The 23,120-nt window shown below is 42.1% G+C and overlaps 1 protein-coding gene across 1 annotated transcript; it reads left to right on the top strand.

The window, feature by feature from the left end:
* Positions 1-7,103: 7,103 nt before the first annotated feature.
* Positions 7,104-22,635, top strand: LOC106577181 (monocarboxylate transporter 12-B). The gene is made up of 7 exons (XM_014155001.2): positions 7,104-7,248; positions 10,207-10,535; positions 13,125-13,228; positions 17,827-17,970; positions 18,123-19,137; positions 19,356-19,615; positions 19,797-22,635. Exons 2-7 carry the CDS (start codon positions 10,417-10,419, stop codon positions 20,039-20,041), a joined length of 1,887 nt encoding a protein of 628 aa, XP_014010476.1. The 5' UTR covers positions 7,104-7,248; positions 10,207-10,416; the 3' UTR covers positions 20,042-22,635.
* Positions 22,636-23,120: the final 485 nt, after the last annotated feature.

Below are 23,120 nucleotides of genomic sequence, written 5' to 3'. Positions count from 1 at the left end.
CCCTTAACCAAGAAGAATAAAATATTTACCAAGTAGACTAAAATAAAAAGTAATAATAAAAAGTAACACAATAAGAATAACAATAACGAGGCTATATACAGGGGGCACCGGTACCGAGTCAGTGTGCGGGGGTACAGGCTAGTTTAGGTAGTCTGTACATGTAGGTGGGGGCGAAGTGACTATGCATAAGTAACAAACAAAGAGCGAGTAGGAGCAGTGTACAAGAGGGGAGGGGGGGTGTCAATGTAAATTGTCCAGTGGTGATTTTTATGAATTGTTCAGCAGTCTAATGGCTTGGGGGTAAAAGCTGTTAGGAGCCTTTTGGTCCTAGACTTGGCGCTCTGGTATCACTTGTCGTGCGGTAGCAGAGAAAACAGTCTATAACTTGGGTGGCTGGAGTCTCTGACAATTTTATGGGCTATTATGGGCTTTCCTCTGACAACGCCGTTTAGGTCCTGGATGGCAGGAAGCTTGGCCCCAGTGATGTACTGGGCCATTTGCACTACCCTCTGTAGTGCCTTACGGTCAGATGCCGAGCAGTTGCCATATCAGGCGGTGATGCAACCGGTCAGGATGCTCTCAATGGTGCAGCTGTAGAACCTTTTGAGGATTTGGGGACCCATGCCAAATCTTTTCAGTCTCCTGAAGGGGAAAAGGTTTTGTCGTGTCCTCTTCACGACTGTCTTGGTATGTTTGGACCATGATAGTTCATTGGTGATGTGGACACTCTCGAACCGCTCCACTACAGCTCATCGATGTTAATGGGGGCCTGTTCGGCCCACCTTTTCCTGTAGTCCACGATCAGCTCCTTTGTCTTGCTCACATTGAGGGAGAGGTTGTTGTCCTGACACCACACTGCCAGTTCTCTGACCTGCCTATAGGCCGTCTCATTGTTGTCGGTGATCAGGCCTACAACTGTTGTGTCGTCAGCAAACTTAATGATGGTGTTGGAGTCGTGTTTGGCCACGCAGTCGTGGGTGAACAGGGAATACAGGAGGGGACTAAATACACACCCCTGAGGGGCCCCAGTGTTAAGGATCAGCGTGGCAGATGTGTTGTTGCCTACTCTTACCACCTGGGGGCGGCCCGTCAGGAAGTCCTGGATCCAGTTGCAGAGGGAGGTGTTTAGTCCAAGAGTCCTTAGCCTAGTGATGAGCTTCGTGGGCACTATGGTGTTGAACGCTGAGCTGTAGTCAATGAACAGCATTGTCACATAGGTGTTCTTTTTGTCCAGGTGAGAAAGGGTGGTGTGGAGTGCGATTGAGATTGCGTCATCTGTGGCTCTGTTGGGGCGGCATGCAAATTGGAGTGGATCTAGGGTGTCCGAGAGGATGCTGTTGATGTGAGCCATGACCAGCCTTTCAAAGCACTTCATGGCTACCGACGTGAGTGCCATGGGGCGTTAATCATTTATGCAGGTTAGCTTTGCTTCCTTGGGCACAGGGACTATGGTGGTCTGCTTGAAACCTCTGGGAGAGGTTGAAAATGTCAGTGAAGATACTTGACCGTTGGTCCGCGCATGCTTTGAGTACACGTCCTGGTAATCCGTCTGGCCCAACGGCTTTGTGAATGTTGATCTGTTTAAAGGTTTTGTTTACATCGGCTACAGAGAGCTTTATCACACAGTCATCCAGAACAGCTGGTGCTCTCGTGTATGCTTCAGTGTTGCTTGCCTCGAAACGAGCATAAAAGGCATTTAGCTCGTCTGGTAGGCTTGCGTCACTGGGCAGCTCGCGTCTGGGTTTCCCTTTGTAGTCCATAATAGTTTTCAAGCCCTGCCACATCCGATGAGCGTCAGAGCCGGTGTAGTAGGATTCAATCTTAATCCTGTGTTGACACTTTGCTTGTTTGATGGTTTGCCTGAGGGCATAGTGGGATTTCTTATAAGTGTCTGTATTAGTCTCCCGCTCCTTGAAAGTGTCAGCTTTAGCCTTTAGCTCAATGCGGATGTTGCCTGTAATCCATGGCTTCTGGTTGGGATATGTACGTACAGTCACTGTGGGGATGACGTCATCTATACACTTATTGATGAAGCCGATGACTGAGGTGGTGTATTCCTCAATGCCATTGGATGAATCCCGGAACATATTCCAGTTTGTGCTAGCAAAACAGTCCTGTAGTGTAGCATCCGCGTCATCTGACCACTTCCGTATTGAGCTAGTCACTGGCACTTCCTGCTTTAGTTTTTGCTTGTAAGCAGGAATCAGGAGGATAGAATTGTGGTCAGATTTGCCAAATGGAGGGCGGGGGAGAGCTTTGTATGCATTTCTGTGTGTGGAGTAAAGGTGGCCTAGGATTGTTTTCCCCTGGTTGCACATGTGACATGCTGGTAAGAATTTGGTCAAATTGATTTAAGTTTGCCTGCATTAAAGTCCCCGGGCACTAGGAGCGCCGCTTCTGGGTGAGCATTTTCTTCTTTGCTTATGGCCTTATAGAGTTGGTTGAGAGCTTTGCTTTGTGGTGGTAAATAAATGGCTACGAATAATACAGATGAGAACTCTCTTGGTAGATAGTGTGGTCGACAGCTTATCATAAGGTACTCTACCTCAGGCGAGCAATACCTCGAGACTTCTTTAATATTAGACATTGCCCAGCAGCTGTTATAGACAAAAAGACACACACCCCCACCCCTCGTCTTACCAATTTCAATGCACTTTTATGACTCAAAGAAGTCTTCAACTATAAGATGCATTTTTTAGCTATCCTAGATGTGCGGTTGAGGAACTAGAGAGAGCACAGTAGTTGTTTTCGTTGGATCACAACCCTGCATCCCCGCCTTTACACAATTACTGTTATTGTTTATGCCATCAAAAAACGGGCCATTATAAATCGCAATCTGGGTCAGGTCAGCATCATTTGAAAGGTTGTTCTATTGCCAACATGACTAGCTAAATTATAAAATACGATCTTACGGTGTTAGGCTTTCACAATGCAATTCAGAGAAACAGATCGTCATTTTGGTGCGCATAAAAAGGAGTCATGATGAGTGCATTCAGATTTGTGGTCTGCTTCAAATTCTCTTCACAATACAACCAACATAGGCTTATTCTGTTCAGGATAACCCAGGGTATAACGCCATGTCATATTGTAACTGTACACCAAACTTAGTGGTCATAAATGTTGACACTGTATATGACATGAGTTTTATGATGAAGTGCACATTTGGATTTATGGGTGTTTGCCTTGCTTGTAGGACATCACAGAGGTATTTATTATAATCCTCAACATCTCATCTTTCAAAATACATTGAGTCCTTGTAATTTACAGCATTTCCCTAACTCAGACAACAACAAAAACAGCAAAAGTTGTCAAATTAGCGGGAGGGATGCGGGCAGCTTCTTGTTGGGCGTGATGCTCAAGTTCAGAACCAAGAAAAGACCCTGAACTCTGACATCATGTATAGCATGTGTCACGATTCCCACCGACGGTGGCTCCCCCTCCTGCTCGGGTGGCGCTCGGCGGTCGTCGTCACCGGCCTATTAGCTGCCACCGATTCCCTTTTTGGTTTTCCCTTTTTTGGGTTTTGGGCACCTGTGTTCAGTTTAGTTAATTAGCGGGGCAATTTAATTTAGCTGGCCCGCTTCCGTGTTGTGCGGGATTGTTTCTTGTCAGACGGCTTATGTGTTTTCTCCCCTGTGTTTGGGAACATTTGTCTTTGTGTGAGTGTATATTAAAAACACCACTACCCTGTGTTCACTGCTTCCTGCGCCTCATTCCTCCTCCACGATTACCAAGCCGTAACAGCATGTTACTATACAGCCACTGCGTTCCAATTTAGGAGGTTATCAGTGTCCAAATCTGCCATTTTCAACCCGTATACAGGTTCGAGTGTAAAGGGCTACCAACAATAGTGAAGTACAAAACTATATAAATAGGCACATCATATATGGTAGCAGTTCTGGGGGCTTCCTTGTGTTTTTAGAGTGTGCTTAGGGGAGTACTGAGATTTCATTAGATATTACATAAGGGGCTCGTTTCCATATACCATGGAATCCAGGCACTTGTCATCTCCCGTCTGGATTACTGCAACTCACTATTGGCTGGGCTCCTCGCTTGTGCCATCAAACCCCCTTATCCAGAACGCCGCTGCCCGCCTGGTGTTCAACCTTCCCAAGTTCTCCCCTTCTCCACACACTGCACTGGCTTCCAGTAAAAGTTTGCATCCACTACCCCATGGTACTTGCCTACGGAGCTGCAAGTGGGACTGCCCCTCCCTACCTTCAGGCTATGCTCAAACCCTACACCCTAACCCAAGTATTCCGTTTTGCCGCCGCTGGCCTCTAGGCCCTCCCAGCCCTATGGGAGGGCAGCTCAACCCAGTCAGAGCTTTTCTCTGTCCTGGCTCCCCAATGGTGAAACTTGCTTCCCCCTGAAGCTAGGAGAGCAGAGTCCTTGCCCATATTCCCCAAAAAATTAAAACCCTACCTCTTCAAAGAGTATTTTAAATAATCCCACAGCAGGCAGGCCCCCTTGCCCCCCCCCCAAAACACTCACACTTGACTTTTCCTCCCCCCTTACCTGCGCTGACTATGCTGATGGCTACTTTATTGAAGAAACATTTACTTACTATGGCTGAGATACAGTGCCTTTAGAAAGTATTCACACCCCTTTACTTTTCCACATTTTGTTGTGTTATAACCTGAATTTAAAATTGATTAAATTGAGATGTTGTGTCACTGATCTACACATAATACCCCATAATGTCAAAGTGGAATTTTGTTGGTAGAACATTTTTTAAATTAATAAAACATGTAAAGCTGAAATGTCTTGAGTCAATAAGTATTCAACCCCTTTGTCATGGCAAGCCTAAATAAGTAAAGGAGTAAAAAATATACGTAACAAATCACATAATAAATTGCATGGACTCATTCCGTGTTCAATAATACTGGTTAACATGATTTTATAATGACTAACCCGTCTTTGTACCCCACACAAACAATCTGTAAAGTCCCTCAATCAGGCAGTGAATTTCAAGCACCGATTCAAGCACAAAGACAAGGGAGGTTTTTCAATGTCTGGTAAAGAAAGGCACCGATTGGTAGAAGTGTAAAAAAAAAAAAAAGACACTGAATACATCCCTTTCAGCATGGTGAAGTTATTAATTACGTTTTGGAAGGTGTTTTAATAAACCCAGTGACTTCAAAGATACAGGCGTCCTTCCTAACTCAGTTGCTGGAGAGGAAGGAAACTGTTCAGGGATTTCACCATGAGGACAATGGTGATTTTAAAACAATTACAGAGTTGAATGGCTGCTATATGATAAAACTGAGGATGGATAAACAACATTGTAATCCCTCCAAAATACAAACCTAAAAGACAAAGTGAAAACATGGAAGCTTGTACAGAATACAAATATTCCAAAATAAATAAACTTTTTTTCCTGAATATTTACAGCAAATCCAACACATCACAACACTGAGTACCACTCTTGATATCTTCTATATGTGGTGGCTGCATCATGTTATGGGTATGCTTGTCATCGGCAAGGATTAGGGAGTTTTTCAGGATAAAAAATAAACATAAGAGCGTCTGCTAAAGAACTAAATTGTAAATGTAATGGAACAAATTATTTAGGAGAATTATAATTTTTTGTACAATTTTGGCAGTTGAGGTTGAATAGCCCTTCAAAGTTCAACAAATATGTAAAGTATACACCAACCAATGGACTACCAATTCCCAAGAAAGCCAAGTAGGCCAGTAGTGACATTGCAAGTACAGAGAATATTTGAATGCTGTCATTGACATTTTGCTCTTGTCGTTGGTTACAACTTTAGTCTTATTGTTGCTCTGTTACTTTGTGGAACTGAGTATTCCAAGGCCATGCACAGATAACATGTAGGATCAGATGATTGGTATACAGTGGATTCAGAAAGTATTCAGACCCCTTGATTTTTTCCATATTTTGTTACATTACAGCCTTATTCTAAAATGTATGTTTTTTTTATAATGTCCTCATCAATCTACACACAATACCCCATAATGACAAAGCGAAAACAGGTTTTTAGAAAGTATTCAGACCCTTTTCTATGAGACTCGTAATTGAGCTCAGGTGCATCCTGTTTCCACTGATCATCCTTGAGATGTTTCTACAACTTGATTGGAGTCCGCCTGTGGCAAAGTCAATTGATTGGACATGATTTGGAAAGGCACACACCTGGCTATATAACGTCTCACAGTTGATGAAAACCTGCTCCAGAGTGTTCAGGACCTCAGACTGGGGTGAAGGTTCACCTTCAAACAGGACAACAACCCTAAGCACACAGCCAAGACAATGCAGGAGTGGCTACGGGACAAGTCTCTGAATGCCCCTGAGTGGCCCAGTCAAAGCCCGGACTTGAACCCGATTGAACATCTCTGGAGAGACCTGAAAATAGCTGTGCAGCGTTGCAGCGTTGCTCCCCATCCAACCTGACAGAGCTTGAGAGGATCTGCACAGAAGAATTGGAAAAACTCCCCAAATACAGGTGTGCCAAGCTTGTAGCGTCATACCCAAGAAGACTCGAGGCTGTAATTGCTGCCAAAGGTGCTTCAACAAAGTACTGAGTAAAGGGTATGAATACTTATGTAAATGCGATATTAAGACGCTACAAGCTTGGCACACCTGTATGTTTGTTTTTATAATTAGTTTGTTTTCCCCCTCAAAATGGCTTTATTACAGAAATATGCCTCATCTAGGCCACTTGTGTGTGGTACAACAATGATACATATTAATCATTGGTGCAACAGGCTCAATGGATCAATGGAGAATCTTCATTGAAAGTGAGACACCTATGCCTGTCCTTTTCAAGAGGAATGGTAATTTCGAGGATAATAAAGCATGAAAATGAATTCATAAAATAACTCAGTGTTGTGGACACTAAAGATAAACACTAAAATATATATGGTGGGAGGGTGAGGGATAATTCCCCTTAGTCAACAAGTAGATAAGGAGAGTTTCACATGCGAGCATGTGTTTCTGGGAGCAGAAGTGGAGGGTGTACACAGTTTATGTGCATAATGGCTTAATTCCAGGGTGGGTGGGGTGCTTGTAGTCAGGAGGAGGGGTCGGTCACGCCCCTTTGATGCTGCGTATGCAAATCACTTGGTTTTCCGGAGTTCCTTGAACTATAAGTCGCAGAATGATGGGGACCGCCGGGCACAAAAGGCACTATAAAAACGTGGAAAATAATAGGATACCTCACTCGTGAGTGTATTCAGCGTAATGCGCGGAAGAGGCAAGCGACGATACCGTTAATCGTGGGTGTTGATGTAAGTATTGTCAAGCTGTCTAATTTAGTTAGGTCATAGTTGCACAGTATACATTGTGACTTGCAGAACTACTTCGCATATACAACTCGTGAATGCAAATGTTTTGTACCTATTTTCTTGTGTAAACCAGCTTTTGATGTATTATAGCCTATTCCTCATCATCCTTATTTAATATGGAAAGGCCAATGGTTATTTTAATGCAGCACGGAGGATTTTATGAACCCTGTTCAATAAATATAAAACATTTTGGGATATGTAAACCTGCAAACCGAGTTGACGTTGTGTTTGTCTGAAGGGTTTCTTAGATGGCAAAATGTTCTGAATTTAGGCTAATTTAGTTTTTTTGCTCAATTGTTTTCGGTAAGTAATAACATTTCCAACATAGCGTTTCGAACATGTATTCAATATTTAAATTGGCTGCTTTTCATAGGAAGAAAATCCAGCCTCCTTTGTTGTAGTAGTTTATGACGCGTCTGTATGTCCCTTCCCTTGAAAGAGGCTGTGTGAATCACATAGCCCTAGGTGAGAAGGGATTCCAGAGGGATGGTGCTGAACTATTATCTGATTGAGCCCTCTGATGGAGCCCAAAGACGTTAAGAAAAACAATTATACTAAGAAACGCTATTTACAGTAGGTCTTGTGATTTGCTTGTCTCTGAGATAAGCAACATTACTTGCATCTACAGAATATTCATATTACTAATTGACAAATATTATTGAAATCCCCAAAAACAATAGTATAACTGTCCCACCTCCATGTTTCGGGCATGCCAAAATCCATTGTTATTAGTGCCAGTGGAGAGAAATGTTGTGCTACCAAAAAGAGTTAAACTGGTTTGATCTGGTCAGTCAGGAAGCCATCCCCCATAGGTTGAGTGGCTTGAAAAGTGGCAGTGTGGTGCCAGCAAACTGCATGGTGACTACTGAGTCACATGGAGAAACCACCAGCAAACAAAGGGGCCCCCTTGGACGGTAATAGTCCACTGTTTACTGGACTCTTCACACTCTTATCTCTTCTATCTCTTTCTCTATCTACACTCACATTACATTTAGCAGACACTCTTACCCAGAGCGACTTACAGTTGCATTCATCTTAAGGTAGCTAGGCAAGACAACCACATATCGAAGTCATAGTAAAGACATTTCTATGTAAAAAGCCCAATGCACTTACATGTGAAGTTCATAAGAGTGTCAATATTTTTGAGAAATTAAAGCATATCTAACCATTTTCCATAGTAGAACAATTTGAATAAGCAAAGGCTTTTGGTCTTGTTTGGTGGTGAAGCTCATTAGAATAATTATCCACTTCACTTACTGTAGTTCTATAACCAACATATATATTTTTTAATTCAAGGTGTCATATCATAGCTGACACCCCATTATTTCTGCAGACGTCTTTGAATCTTAAAATGTGGTAACATAAAGAGCCAAGGTAGTTTTTACTGTCATTCTGTTACAAAACTTAACCTCTGCACTGTTCTTCGAGTTCATTTGTTTTTGTCAAATTTTCTGTGGAAATTGTTCGAAGTAGTAATGGTTTGTTTAACTTTGAAATCAATGGTTTTTGTTTGGCATACATTATAAAGTGAGTAAGTGGAGTCTCGGCGTCATTCTGTTACCGTGGAATTACCCAGAAGTAAAACATACTCAATAAATTCACCAGTCAGCCGCTAGTAAGATAAGACACGTGTTTCAGTGTCAAAAATGTTTGACCATTAAAAATCCTATTTTCCCGCTATCAATAACTTTAACCCCCAAAACACTAAACCTAACCCTTAAGCTTCAAATAGCATTTGAACAAATTCAGGACGATTTGAACAAGTTATTGTTTTCCCACCTTTTCAGGAAATTCAGGTGAAGTGTTAGGACATATGGGGTCCTGATAATGTAGGAAAACAAGTACATACACACACACACACACAATGAATGGATCCCACCCCCCTATCTCTCCCCCTCTCTCTTCTTTCTCTTTAAGGATGTAAATGCTATGCAAATGTAGGAATTGGAATTTAAAGAGCACATAAGGATTAACAGATTGACCACTCAGGTGGTCATAATGAGACATTCAACATGTCCTCCTGCAGTTATCTGACCACATCCCCAGGATGGTCTTGAACTTGACCTGATTAGTTTGGTCCCCATTTGTAGCTTATATGACTCCTACATCTCATCCTTATCAATGTGAATGTAAACATGACCATACAATTCTCACCAGGTATGTGTGTTGTTTGGGATGTTCCTAGGTGGCAGGGCCAGAGTGGCTACTCTAGTGGGTCCATGTTTGACCCACCCTTGTAGTCTGAACAGCGTGCTACAGCTAGGGAGGAGGGAAACGTGACATAGACACGGTTTTTTTTCTTCTTCAAATAACGGGGAGTTGTGTTGTTTTCAGCTACAATGTGTTGAAGCATATGATAGTCCCTCTCTCAGTGTCACACCAGAGCGCAGCACTGGAGAAAGGAGAATCCTGGCCTTTGTTTGGTTTTGTACGCTGCGTCTCCGTGCAAGGTTCCGCATCAACAACACGTCTTTTCTTCGCCCTACTGGGATCTCTACTGGTCCATTGGGGTAGCCTTTTGTTTGGACAGTTTTTGTTCATCTGTCCGCTAAAGATGCCGATGAAGCTGTTGCTAGAAAATGAAGATGTTGATGGTCAATTGAATTAGAGACCGAGACCTTAAAGTGATTCATTCCAAATGCCTTGGCCTTGTTTTGAGGCTGTATGTGATATAGTTATTGTTCATGTTTGTGGTCGAAATGGGCCATATCATTCCTATACAAAATTGTTTATCAAACATGTATCCTTTTTTAAAATTGTGACCTTACATCTGGCAGCAGATTTTCACCATAGAAACACAAACTGTATTGTAATAGTAAGTAACTACTAGGATGTGATATCAGACAGTTTTTTTAAAAACATTGTAAATATCCTCTTGTGTTCTACACTGCCTTACCATAGACAGCTGCTCCCACGCCTGGTGCTGCAGAGAATAAAAGAAGGGGTCAACAGAGACAAGCCCTGGAGTTGTGCGGAGTGTGGTTGGGTTTGGTGATCTTCCTGGAGGACGCATATTACCGTAACACAGAACAGCACAGGAGCCAGCCCCAGGACCAGAGGGGAAGGTAGCAAAAGAGAGGCCAGCAGCAGCACGGCGGTGGCACAGAAGGAATGACACCAGAGGGAAAAAGTCCCAGAGGGGCACCGGTAGCCCCTCCTGATGGAGGCTGGGGATGGATGGTTGTGGCCGGCTGCTTCCTAGTCACCATCTGCACCCGTGCTGTCACTAGGTGAGCCTTTGGAGCTGTGTGTGTGTGTGTCAGGGGGACTATAGTCCTCAAGTCAAATGTTATTGGTCACATACAGATATTTAGCAGATGTTATTGTGGGTGTAGTGAAATGTTTGTGTTCTTAGCTCCAACAGTGCAGTAATATCTAACAATTCACAACAGTACACACATCTAAAAGTAAAATAAGAAATATATAATATTAGGACGAGCAATGTCGGAGTGGCATTGACTACAATACAGTAGAATATAATATAAACATATGAAATTAGTAAAACAGTCTGCAAACATTATTAAAGGGACCCGTGATTCCATGTCTATGTACACAGGGCAGCAGCCTCGAAGGTGCAGGGATGAGTAACCGGGTAGAAGTTGGGGAATTGGGTGACACAAGGAGATTGAACTGAACCTTTCATAACACCTCATTTGCATGTTTGTGACATCGTAGAATCTCTGGATATGTTTTGCCCTTGTTGTCTTTTTGCAGAGTTTTTGCAAGGTATGTGTTTTGTCCTGACAGCTGCTAGGCTCCCATGGTGAGGATTATTTTGTGTGAAGATAACTTTGGGATATTACAGCGGGCGGTTGACGTTGAATGCAATATAAACTGAAATGAAATCAGACATCATGTTAATGTTGTTGTCCCTTTATCTGTTCCATGCATGTCAGGTGACATCATGTTTCTGTATGATCAGTGTGATCTAACTAGCTGTTTTGGGAACCAGTCAGGTTTGTGATGAGTCAGCGATTCGTTTAGCCTTTTGTCAGCTCAGATTTAAAAAGGCATGCTTTTAAATCAGACACCCGGACACATAGTCAACACAGGTTTGGTACCTATTGTGTGTTTCTGTTAGGTATTGTTGAGTCCCTAGTGACAGAAAATATTGTTTATGCATACAAATGCCACTTTTCATGTAAGTGAAGAAGTTACAAGGACTTTATGTATGTATTTCGTGTCACACACTTTAAAAAAAATCAGACTGGCTAGTAAGATGCTCTGGTTTAAGTTTGATTACACTGGTACTTGGTAGGTTGGTGAATGCTGCGCTCCTCTGAGTTGGACTGTTCCTCCTTCTCTAGGTAGCTTAAGAGAGAGAGAATTAAAATTCCACTCTCCACATGTGCTTTGGTCACATGCCATAAGCCTTCACAGTGTAAAAAAACCCTTACATAATTTTTAAACGCTCAGCATGAACAAACTATACAGTCAGCTTAGGTTATTGGTTATTGGGTACCGTGTTGCTGAATGGAACTACTGTAACTCAAACAATTCCTCAACTCTATTCCTCAACTCTATTTCTCAACTCGATTCCTCAACTCTCGATTACTCAATTATATTAATCAAATCTATTCCTGAACTATATTAATCAAATCTATTCCTGAACTATATTAATCAAATCTATTCCTCAACTATATTAATCAAATCTATTCCTCAACTATATTAATCAAATCTATTCCTCAACTATATTAATCAAATCTATTCCTCACTTATCCCGTATTTAGTGTTTTGATTTAATCGTGTTTTTCTTTAGGGATTCATGTCAGTGCACTTAAATTCAGTCACTGGTCTTAATTTCTAAATTGTATCGACAAATCTCATTATTGTGGCATACACTGAGAATACAAAACATTAACAACACCTGCTATTTCTATGACAGACTGACTTGGTGAATTAAGGTGAAAGCTATGATCCCTTATTGATGTCACTTGTTAAATCCACTTCAACCAGTGTAGATGAAGGGGAGGAGACAGGTTGAATAAGTATTTTTAAGTCTTGAGACAATTCAAATCAAATTTTATTTGTCACATACACGTGTTCAGCACATGTTATTGCGGGTCTAGCGAAATGCTTGTGTTTCTAGCTCCAACAGTACAGTAATATCTAACAATTTCACAACAATACACACAAATCTAAAGGAATAGAATTAAGAATGTATAAATATATGGACGAGCAATGTCAGAGTGGCATAGACTAACATACAGTAGAATAGCATACAATATATACATATGAGATGAGTAATGCAAAATATGTAAATATATTAAAGTGACTAGTGTTCCATTATTAAAGTGGCCAGTGATGATTTCAAGTCTATGTATGTAGGGCAGCAGCCTCTCATGTGCTAGTGATGGCAGAGATGTGGAATGTGTATGTATGCCATTCAGAGGGTGAATGGGCAAGACAAAACATTTAAGTACCTTTGAACAGGGTATGGTAGTAGGTGCCAGGCGCACCGGTTTGAGTGTCTAAAGAACTGCAACACTGCTGGGATTTTCACGCTCAACAGTTTTCCATGTGTTTCAAGAATGATCTACCACCCAAAGGACATCCAACCAACTTGACACAACTGAGTCAACATCCCTGTGGAACACTTTTGACACCTTGTAGAATCCATGCCCTGACGATTTGAGGCTGTTCTGAGGGCAAAAGGGTCTCAATATTAGGAAGGTGTTCCTAATGTTTTTTACCCTCAGTGTATATACTATGTCCATGTCAAATAAACCAGTCCAGTCCTATACCTGATTATACCCTGAAGAACAGTTTGCCAGTGCAATGTTGAAACTTACACGGTTCTTTCTCCTTTTTATTTTTAGATGTGTGTCAATCTTCTTTGTGGAGTTCCAGATGCACTTTGGTCGGGACTACTCTGGCACGGCCTGGATCCACTCGCTAGTCGACTGCACCACCTTCCTCTTTGGTGAGAGTCAGCCATGACTAGAGGATTTCCTTACCAGCAATTTGAACACCTTGAGTGTCCCTTTTTATTAAAAAAATGTATTTATGTATTTATTGTCTGGGTTTAATTAATTCTCAAGCTATTTATAATTATCTCTGGGGCCTGAGGAAATTATACCTCCAAAGATTCTGTTAGCTATAAAAGGAGCAGAAACAGATTCACAAGCATAAAAGCACAGATTAAGTGTACTAGTAGTGCACTTTATACTCACAATAAATTAAAAAGAAATATATGCCCCTAATAATTATGATTGGGAGGTAGCGCATTATGATAAGGAATTTGTCTACCTCGAACATACGCCTTTCCTTATCAGGAAATGGCAAATCTTGATACATCTGCTGTGTAACACAGAAACCCGGACCCAGTTCTCCTTGAACATTATGCTGTGATTAGGACTGCCCAAGGAGACCCCAAATAACACATTTCTGAAGAAAAAAAATGATTGTTTTCTTCCTGACGTAATAGACAATGTATTATAAAATGTGTGGTTTGCATCACCTTATATGTCACATGAACATTTCAAGTGACGACACTTCGCCAAAAAGGAATATCATTCTTTGAAAATTTACTCAGGCGTCTCTGGACATATTCTGAGCATTTTGCATGCATTGAATCTCAGACATGCACACTTTACTCAGTACTTTCTTGAAGCACCTTTGGCAGCGATTACAGCCTCGAGTCTTCTTGGGTTTGACGCTACAAGCTTGGCACTCCTGTATTTGGGGAGTTTCTCCCATTCATCTCTGCAGATCCTCTCAAGCTCTGTCAGGTTGGATGGGGAGCGTTGCTGCACAGCTATTTTCAGGTCTCTCCAGAGATGTTCAATCAGGTTCAAGTCTGGGCTCTGGCTGGGCCACTCAAGGACATTCAAAAACTTGTCCCGAAGCCACTCCTGCATTGTCTTGGCTGTGTACTTAGGGTCGTTGTCCTGTTGGAAGGTGAACCATTTCCCCAGTGTGAGGTCCTGAGCACTCTGGAGCAGGTTTTCATCAAGGATCTCTCTGTACTTTGCTCCGTTTATCTTTCCCTTGATCCTGACTAGTCTCCCAGTCCATGCAGCTGAAAAACATCCTTACAGCATGATGCTGCCACCACCATGCTTCACCGTAGGGATGGTGCCAGCTTTCCTTCAGATGTGACGCTTGGCATTAAGGCCAAAGAGTTCAATCTTGGTTTCATCAGAACAGAGAATCTTGTTTCTCATGGTCTGAGAGTCCTTTAGGTGCCTTTTGGCAAACTCCAAGCGGGCTGTCATGTGCTTTTTACTGAGGAATGGTTTCTGTCTGGCCACTCTACCATAAAGGCCTGGTTGGTGGAATGCTGCAGAGATGGTTGTCCTTCTGGAAGGTTCTCCCTTCTCCACAGAGGAACTCTGGAGCTCTGTCAGAGTGACCATCAGGTTCTTGGTCACCTCCCTGAGCATGACCCTTCTCAACCAATTGCTCATTTTGGACAGGTGGCCAGCTTTAGGAAGAGTCTTCTTCCATTTTAAGAATGATGGAGGCCTCTGTGTTCTTGGGGACCTTCAATGCTGCAGACATCATGTCCATTCAATTAAATTTACCACAGGTGGACTCCAATTGTCACGCCCTGACCTGAGAGCCGTTTTTCTCTGTTTAGTTAGGTCAGGGTGTGATATGGGGTGGGCATTCTATGTATTTATATTTCTATGTTTTGGCCAGGTATGGTTTCCAATCAGAGGCAGCTGTCTATCGTTGTCTCTGATTGGGAACTATACTTAGGCAGCCTTTTCCCATCTGTGTTTTGTGGGTAGTTGTTTTCTGTTTTGTATTTCGTTACCTGATGGAACTGTTTGGCTTTTCGTTTTGTTTCTTTGTTCTAGTGTTTCATTGTTTAATAAATTAATAATTAACACTTACCACGCTGCGCTTTGGTCCCCTTCCTCCAACGACAGCCGTAACACCAATCAAGTTATAGAAACATCTCAAGGATGATCAATGGAAACAGGATGCACCTGTGCTCAATTTCGAGTCTCATAGCAAACAGTCTGAATACTTCTGTAAATGTGATATTTCGTTTTTTTATTTTGCAAAAATTTCTAAACCTGTTTTTGCTTTGTCATTATGGGGTATGAGGTATTGTGTGTAGATTGATGAGGAAAATGCTTTGTTTAATCCATTTTAGAATAAGGCTGTAACATAACAAAATGTGTAAAAAGGGAAGGCGTTTGAAAACTTTCCAAATGCACTGTATATGCCCAATGACCTCAAAAGAACATGTGCTCTTAATAAGTAAGATTAGAAGATGGAGCATTAGGATAAGAGAGTTGTCTACCCAAGCCTTTGCCTTTCCTAATCATGACATGGCAATCTTGATACACCTGCTGTAACTTTGCAAAAGGAAATGACATAATCTGGAACATTAACATGATGATTACATGAAACGATTTGACCAGCTGTCTTCACCTGATTTTAGTACCCCTCAGCTATTGTAAAAGTTGTGTGAGGGCTGTCTGGGCACATGCAGTGCAGTCTGGGCAATCCCCAGGAGTGACTTTGGAATCATGGGGATAAGTGGCGGTCGGTGCCGTGATAGACACTGACACATTTAACACCGACTTGCACTCTCTTGCTAGTATCTATCTGATCTAGGGTGTGATTATTAGTCCAACAGTTGCAAATCTGAGTTTCTGTTGGGCAAATTCAGGTATGTTTATCCCCTTTTCGTTCCATTTGCTTCCGTTTAAGAAACGTTTTTCAACAGAATCAGCAGAATGAATACACCCTTGATCACACGCAAAGACAGTTCACTTTCATAGCAGCCACATACAAACAGCATGATCACTTTGCTCGTTGTGTATATATAATTCCTTCTCGCAACTATCTATGCGCTCTCCTCTCACCTTTTCCCTTCGCCTGTGGACTTCAGTGCACAACACATCAGCTGGCAGTGACCAGGCAAAAAACCTTCCCAAGTCAAACCATATCATGACTGCTAACCGCTACACACAGCCTACATTGTCATAGTCAACATAGCTACTAGAACTAATGTGTTAGTAACCCCACTACAATTATCCCGTGTGGCTCAATTGGTAGAGCATGGTTCTTGCCACACCAGGGTTGTGGGTTTGATTCCCACAAGGGACCAGTATGAAAATGTCTGCCCTCACTACTGTAAGTTGCTCTGGATAAGAGTGTCTACTAAAATGTAAAAAATCATGCATTGCAGTTTAGTAGTTACACTGGCAGGCCCTGGTGGCAATAAATGAATAAATGCTTACCTTGACTTGGAAGAGTTCCAGTGTTGGATAGACAGCTAGCTAACATAGCATCCCTCTCTGTTTGAATAGGCTAAACTAGCTAGCTAAGTGAACATTTAAAAAAATACATTGAAATATCTGTGGTTTCATTTGTTAAACTATTGTCTTTCTCTCTCTTTGAGTCAACTACTCACCACATTGTATGCACTGCAGTGCTAGCTAGCTGTAGCTTCTGCTTTCAGTACAAGATTCATTCTCTGATCCTTTGATTGGGTGGACAACATGTCAGTTCATGCTGGAAGAGCTCTGGTACGTTGGAGGACGTCCTCCGGAAGTTGTCATAATTACTGTGTAAGTCCATGAGGCTCCTTGGTTTTGTATTGAAGTCAATGTACCCAGAGGAGGACAGAAGCTAGCGCTCTTCCGGCTGCACCATAGTGCTACCCTACAGAGTGCTGTTGACGCTACTGTAGACCTTCATTGCAAACCAGTGTGTTTTAATCAATTATTTGGTGACTTGAAAATATTGAGTATAGTTTTATCTAAAAAGGATAACTTTTTTTAATGTTTCACTATTTGTATTTTTATGAAATTCACTGAGGAGGATGGTCCTCCCCTTTCTCCTCTGAGTAGCCTCCACTGATGGGGATTCCACAGCCCCTTGGAAACATCTGTTGATGATAAGAGATATAGGGAAAGATAATAATGTTTTTAGTCATATTGAGACTAAAGTCTCTTTAGAAAATGAGCTGTGCACAATACAAAAACGAACACATCAATAGGCAATTATAGATAAACATAAATATACACATTAAATACACATTACGATACAAAACACAGTAAATTAAAACAAACACATTCTTCATTATAAAAATTCTCTCCCAGCTGTATGACTTCCCCTAGGGACCCCAAAGTATCCAATCGAAAGCTAGTTTGTTTGTTTTGCCACTTAGGTTAGTTTGAACAGGGCGGTGTCGATCCTGATGCACTTTTTACTGATATTCAAGGATTTACATCAAATAATTAAACTTGGCCCCAATTTATCATTAGCCTGGACTTACATAACATCTGTGCCAGAGTTTGTTGGACTTTTACAAGCGGTTGTTTAATGAGCCATTAACAGTTTCACTGTACTGGCCGTGTGTTCTTAGACTTGCATGGCTTAATCTTTGAGTCAAGCATGTACTACTGGTCTGCTCTGAACTTTCATGTCAATAACAGACTTGATGTGTATTACAATGGATTGAGTCTCAGCTACATCCAATCCAAGCGATAAGTCTGTCACATTTTCCTCTTGATGTGAGGATGATAACTTTGTCTATGTATTGTTTTTTTCCAGCTCCTCTTGGCAGCTTCATCGGGAACCGTCTGTCCACCCAAGCCACTGTGATCATGGGAGGGGTCCTGTCCTCTGCCGGCCTGATCCTCAGCTCCTTTGCCACCAGTCTGGAGTACCTCTACCTCACCCTGGGCGTCCTCACAGGTACGGCCCCGTCTCTCACTAGAGATGTCATCACATTGTTTTTAGGACTTTGGCACAAGAGGGTGCTGTTGCATTATGGATACTTATGTTGATTCTAATGACAGATCAGAACTGTAGCTGTCATGACTCCATCCCCAACTCTCTCCTCGTAGGGTTGGGATTTGCCCTCAGCTACACTCCAGCGGTGGCCATGGTTGGGTCCTATTTCAACGAGAGGAAAGCACTGGCCTATGGGATAGCAATGTCTGGGACTGGGATTGGGACCTTCATCCTGGCCCCTGCTGTGCATCTCCTGATTGAACATTACTCCTGGAGGGGGGCCTTGCTGATTCTGGGAGGGTTTGTGTCCAACCTGTGTGTCTGCGGGGCCCTTATGAGGCCCTTGGTGCCTAAAGGTAGAGGACAGAGGTGGCACAAGACAGCAGAGCTTGAGAATGGGTATGCCATCCCATTGGTGAATGCCAAGCTAGCAGAAGGGAAGGTAATGGACACAACACTTCCATTCATAAAGCCGTTGGACCCCAATACAGAGTTTGTGAATGTAACAGATGTTAAGTTTGAAACTGATAAACTTGCAGAAATTAAACTCACTGAAATGAAACTAGCAGAGGCACTCCTTGCTAATGTACAACTAGCTGACTCGAGGCTGGCAGACATGACGATAGTAGAGGGCATGGTTGTGAATGTGAATAGCGCGCTAACAGAGAAAATGCTTGAAGAGATCAAGCTAGCGGATCAAAATCTAGCCAACGGGAAGCTGAAGGACATTAAACTAATGGAGAACCTTGTCATCGGTAGCCAGCTCGCTGATGTTAAGCCTGTAGACACAAAGGTTGCTGATGCAAAACTAGCGGAGTTAGTAGATGCCAAGGTTCTGGCTGGCCTTGCTGCCCCTGGGCCAATTGGTGCCCTGGCGGGGCCTAAGCTGGGAGGGTGCCTCTGCCTTCAGTCAATGGAGGAGTTTAGCTTCCTGCTGATGCCTGACTTCATGCTGCTGTCCGTGTCCTTCCTGTTCCTGGCGTACGGCTGCAGTGTGCCCTTTGCCTACTTGGTGCCTTATGCCCTCAGTGTGGGTGTGGAGCACCAGCAGGCTGCCTTCCTCATGTCCATCCTGGGGGTCACCGGAATCGTAGGAAACATCACGTTCAGCTGGCTCACTGACAGGAAGTATGTCACATATACAGAATAGTTTGCACCCCCCCACACACACACATTTTCTATAGAATCACCCAAATAGACTGTAGCCATAGTCAAAATATTTGTCATGACGCTTTCAAAACTTTGGTCTTGGGCCTGTCCCACACTGCATGGCCACATTCTCTAGTGTTGTAACATACTGCCAGCTGTAACATACTGCCAGCTAAGTCTGCGTTCCCCTCTTGTAGGTGTGTGAAGAAGTACCGGAAAGTGAGCTTCATGTTTGCTGTGGGTATGGAGGGTCTCTCCTGCCTCCTGATTCCTCTGCTACGTTCTTTCACCCTGCTGGTGCCTTTCTCCATGCTCTATGGCTATTTTGATGGTGCCTACTCTGCCCTCATACCAGTGGTGACGTCTGACTTGGTGGGCTCATCGTACCTATCCTCAGCCCTGGGTGTGGTCAACTTCTTACATGCCATACCCTACCTGGTTAGCCCACCAATAGGAGGTGAGGATGAGGAGAGAACAACTCAATAGTAACACACATAGTGCATGTACCATTTTCAAATTGCACATCTTGATTCTGAATATCATGATTCCATCGTTCTCAGTATGTTATAGTCTGGACTCTGTTGTTGGTATGAAACGTCCGTTGAAATTCCCAGCCTAACTCTTTCTCTTGGTTTCAGGCTGGTTGGTGGACTGGACTGGTGACTATACTGCAGCATTCTTCCTCAGTGGATTCTCTCTTATCCTCAGCTCACTGTTTCTGGCTACTGTCATGCTGATCCAACGATGCTGGGGACCACAAACATTCTCCACCAGCGATGCCGATTCAACGTTCGCCTCCTTGAAGAATGGCCAAATGGATCTACCGACGTACAAGGCAGTACATGATGAACCAAAGCTAGCAGGGACTGTCCCTGCATGTTGAGACATTTTTGTAAGCATTTTTTATTGAGTGAGTGGATGTTACTGTAATACCAAAGTGTGTTGTTCCTTAATGGAAACATCAAAATGCAGTTATTCCTGTCAACGTGAACTTGTGAAAATCCTATAACACCATCACAAATTCTGTGTTGATTACCAGTCAGGAAAAGTTACTCTATTTGTTCAAAAAAGAAAGAAAAGTTTATTAAGAATTGGTGGCTCTGTAGAATAACACTTCACTTAGTACCAGTGTTTGTTTGTTTATTATTTTGAAGATTATGTCTACATTAAACATGCAATGTAACACCAAAGTTATGCAATAATAACATATACATTTGTGTATAACATTAAATAGATTGCACTAAAATTCACTGAAGACAAGCTATTTGTACTGGGCATTTCCATGTAAAAGGACCCATGAGCACCAACATGTGAAGTGCATAGGAGCATGTCAAATGAAAGCTAAGAGTCTATATTTTTGAGAAAGTAAGGCATATTTACGTTTTCAACCATTTTCCATTCTAAAAATCAGCAAAGGCTTTGATTTCTGGTCAGATGGAAAAAGCCTTAAAAGGTCTTAGAAATACTGTGCATCAAAACACAACATTTGAACCAATCATAGACATCTATGTTTCACAAGCTAGGATAGCACAGTACAGTACACAGTACAGTGAAGCACAGTAGAGTACAGTACAGAAGAGTATCGTTCAGTACAGTAGAGTACACTATAGTCTATTCTAGGACACTAAAATAAGGATATTGCATAATTCTACCTTTGTGTACCTATTCAGGATACATCACCATGAAGAGAATGACACTCATATCCATAATTATGCATTTCTGTGTAGTACAGATCATGGACCCATGCTGTAAACACATTACCATAATTACATTACCAGATGTAAATTCACTTCACTTATTGTAGTTCAATAACCACATTTTCCCCCCCCCAAGCTCAAGGTGTCATGTCAGAGATATTTAACAGTTTTGGGAAAACTGAGGGAGATTTTTAAACTTTAAAATCAATGGTTTTTCTTTGGCATACATTCTAACGCAAAAAAATCTGAGTCAAAGCGTAATTCCGTTATCGTGGAATTGCTCTACTGTGACTGAACGCATCACTTTGTAGTGTTGTTCACAAAGTGCGTTATAAACCTACACTGTGAAATATGGACTTGTGTTTCACATACCGGTATACTAATACTAAGATGTCATTCAAGACCAAACAGAGCCATGGATGTTCAAAAGGTGCCCCCCCCCCCAAAAAAAAAAACAAGTGATCAATGATTCCTTCACCTGCTGCTGTGTTTGAAAATATGAGTTGAGATGTATCCATATTTTGAAAGAGGAGAATGTGTTTTATTTTTTTTTGCACATTAATGCCTACAGGGACAAAAATACCATGAATGCCTACATTTCCTATGTGTTTATCTTCACCTTTTCTAATTACATATATTTATCAATTGATAAACATGAATATGATGCCTTGTTGGGTTGCCGTCAAGCAGCACAGTCAATATTTGTACTATCGTAGAGAGTTATAATGACAGTCTTGAGTCTTCCTCTGAAAGTTCAGAACTCTTTTCTAGTTTTAAATTGTTTAAACATGTTATTATGTTGAACATCCATCTATTGGTTCCTTGTCGGATGATGTGGTGTTGAGATAAAGCAAATTGATGTTCATTCGGGGAACTGTCTCATTTGTCATGTGTCCTGTTTCTAATAATAATCCCACTCTAGTACAGACTTGAAGACCATTATTTAGTGATTATTTGACCTGCAACCATCGTCTGTACACCTAGTAGCCCTTCAGGACCTGAGTTATGAGGTCAAACGCAAACAGATTGGATAACGTTCCTGGGGAAATACATCTCTGTGCATTAGGCCTATTTCTATAGGGTCACGTACTCAGGAAGCAGCAAATGATAACCGCAGAATTCCAATATGTGAAACAACACTTACCCAATCAGATTGTTCTTTTTTATGTTGTTCCCCTCTGGAATCAAATTCCAGAAAATGTTTAATGTGTGCCTGGTATTAATGAATGAATAGTGGAAGTGAAAAAACACAGAGAATATAACCACTAATGCACGTGACTGCAAGCGAAAGCGTGATGGTGCAATGCATCTGACTGTTGATGATTCACTGTGTCAATATTTTCAATGTATCTGTCACAAAAAAATAAATACATTATTATTAGTACTGTAGTTTAATTTCTCAGAACCAAGAGATACAGCCATGCAGTCATGAACATTCACTCTGCATTTCCTTCACTCCCTGTCACGCCCTGATCTTAGAGTTCCTTTTTATGTCTCTATTTTGGTTTGGTCAGGGCGTGAGTAGGGGTGGGCATTCTATGTTCCCTATCTATGTTTTGTATTTCTGTGTTTTGGCCTGGTATGGCTCTCAATCAGGGACAGCTGTACATATTTGTCGCTGATTGGGAGCCATACTTAGGTATCCCTTTTTCCACCTGTCTGGTGTGGGAAGTTGTTTTTGCATTGCTGTGAGTAGCCTGCAAAACGGTTCGTTAAATGTGTTGCTTCTTGTTTAGTTTTTTTCTGGTTCACCGTTTATATTAAAGTATGATGAACCCAACCCACACTGCGCCTTGGTCTCATTCCAACAACGAACGTTACACTCTCCTGAAAGAAAGTAGAGTTAATATTCATGACTAGCTTTATCTCTTGATCCAGAGAAATTCAAACTAAAGCTTTAGTACTCTATATATACAAAAGTATGTGGACACCCATTTAAATTTGTGGATTCGGCTATTTCAGCCACACCCGTTGCTAACAGGTGTATAAAATCGAGCACACAGCCATGTAATCTCCATAGACAAACATTGGCAGTAGAAGGGGCCATACTGAAGAGCTCAGTGACTTTCAACATGGCACCGTCATAGGATGCCACCTTTCCAACAAGTCAGTTCGTCAAATTTCTGCCCTGTTAGAGCTGCCCCGGTCAACTATAAGTGCTATTATTGTGAAGGGGAAACGTCTAGGAGCAACAACAGCTCAACCCTGAAGTGGTAGGCCACACAAGCTCACAGAACGGGGCTGCCGAGTGCTGAAGCGCATAGC

This window comes from Salmo salar, chromosome ssa18 (assembly GCF_905237065.1).
Source record: "Salmo salar chromosome ssa18, Ssal_v3.1, whole genome shotgun sequence".
Lineage (NCBI taxonomy): Eukaryota > Metazoa > Chordata > Actinopteri > Salmoniformes > Salmonidae > Salmo > Salmo salar.
This window is presented reverse-complemented; position numbering and strand designations above follow the sequence as displayed.

Excerpts from the sequence above, each read along its gene's own strand:
- LOC106577181 (XM_014155001.2), top strand. The coding sequence starts at position 10,417 with ATGACACCAGAGGGAAAAAGTCCCAGAGGGGCACCGGTAGCCCCTCCT. Across the intron at positions 10,536-13,124 it reads TGCACCCGTGCTGTCACTAG|ATGTGTGTCAATCTTCTTTG; the intron begins GTGAGCCTTTGG and ends TTTTATTTTTAG. Across the intron at positions 17,971-18,122 it reads CACCCTGGGCGTCCTCACAG|GGTTGGGATTTGCCCTCAGC; the intron begins GTACGGCCCCGT and ends CTCTCCTCGTAG.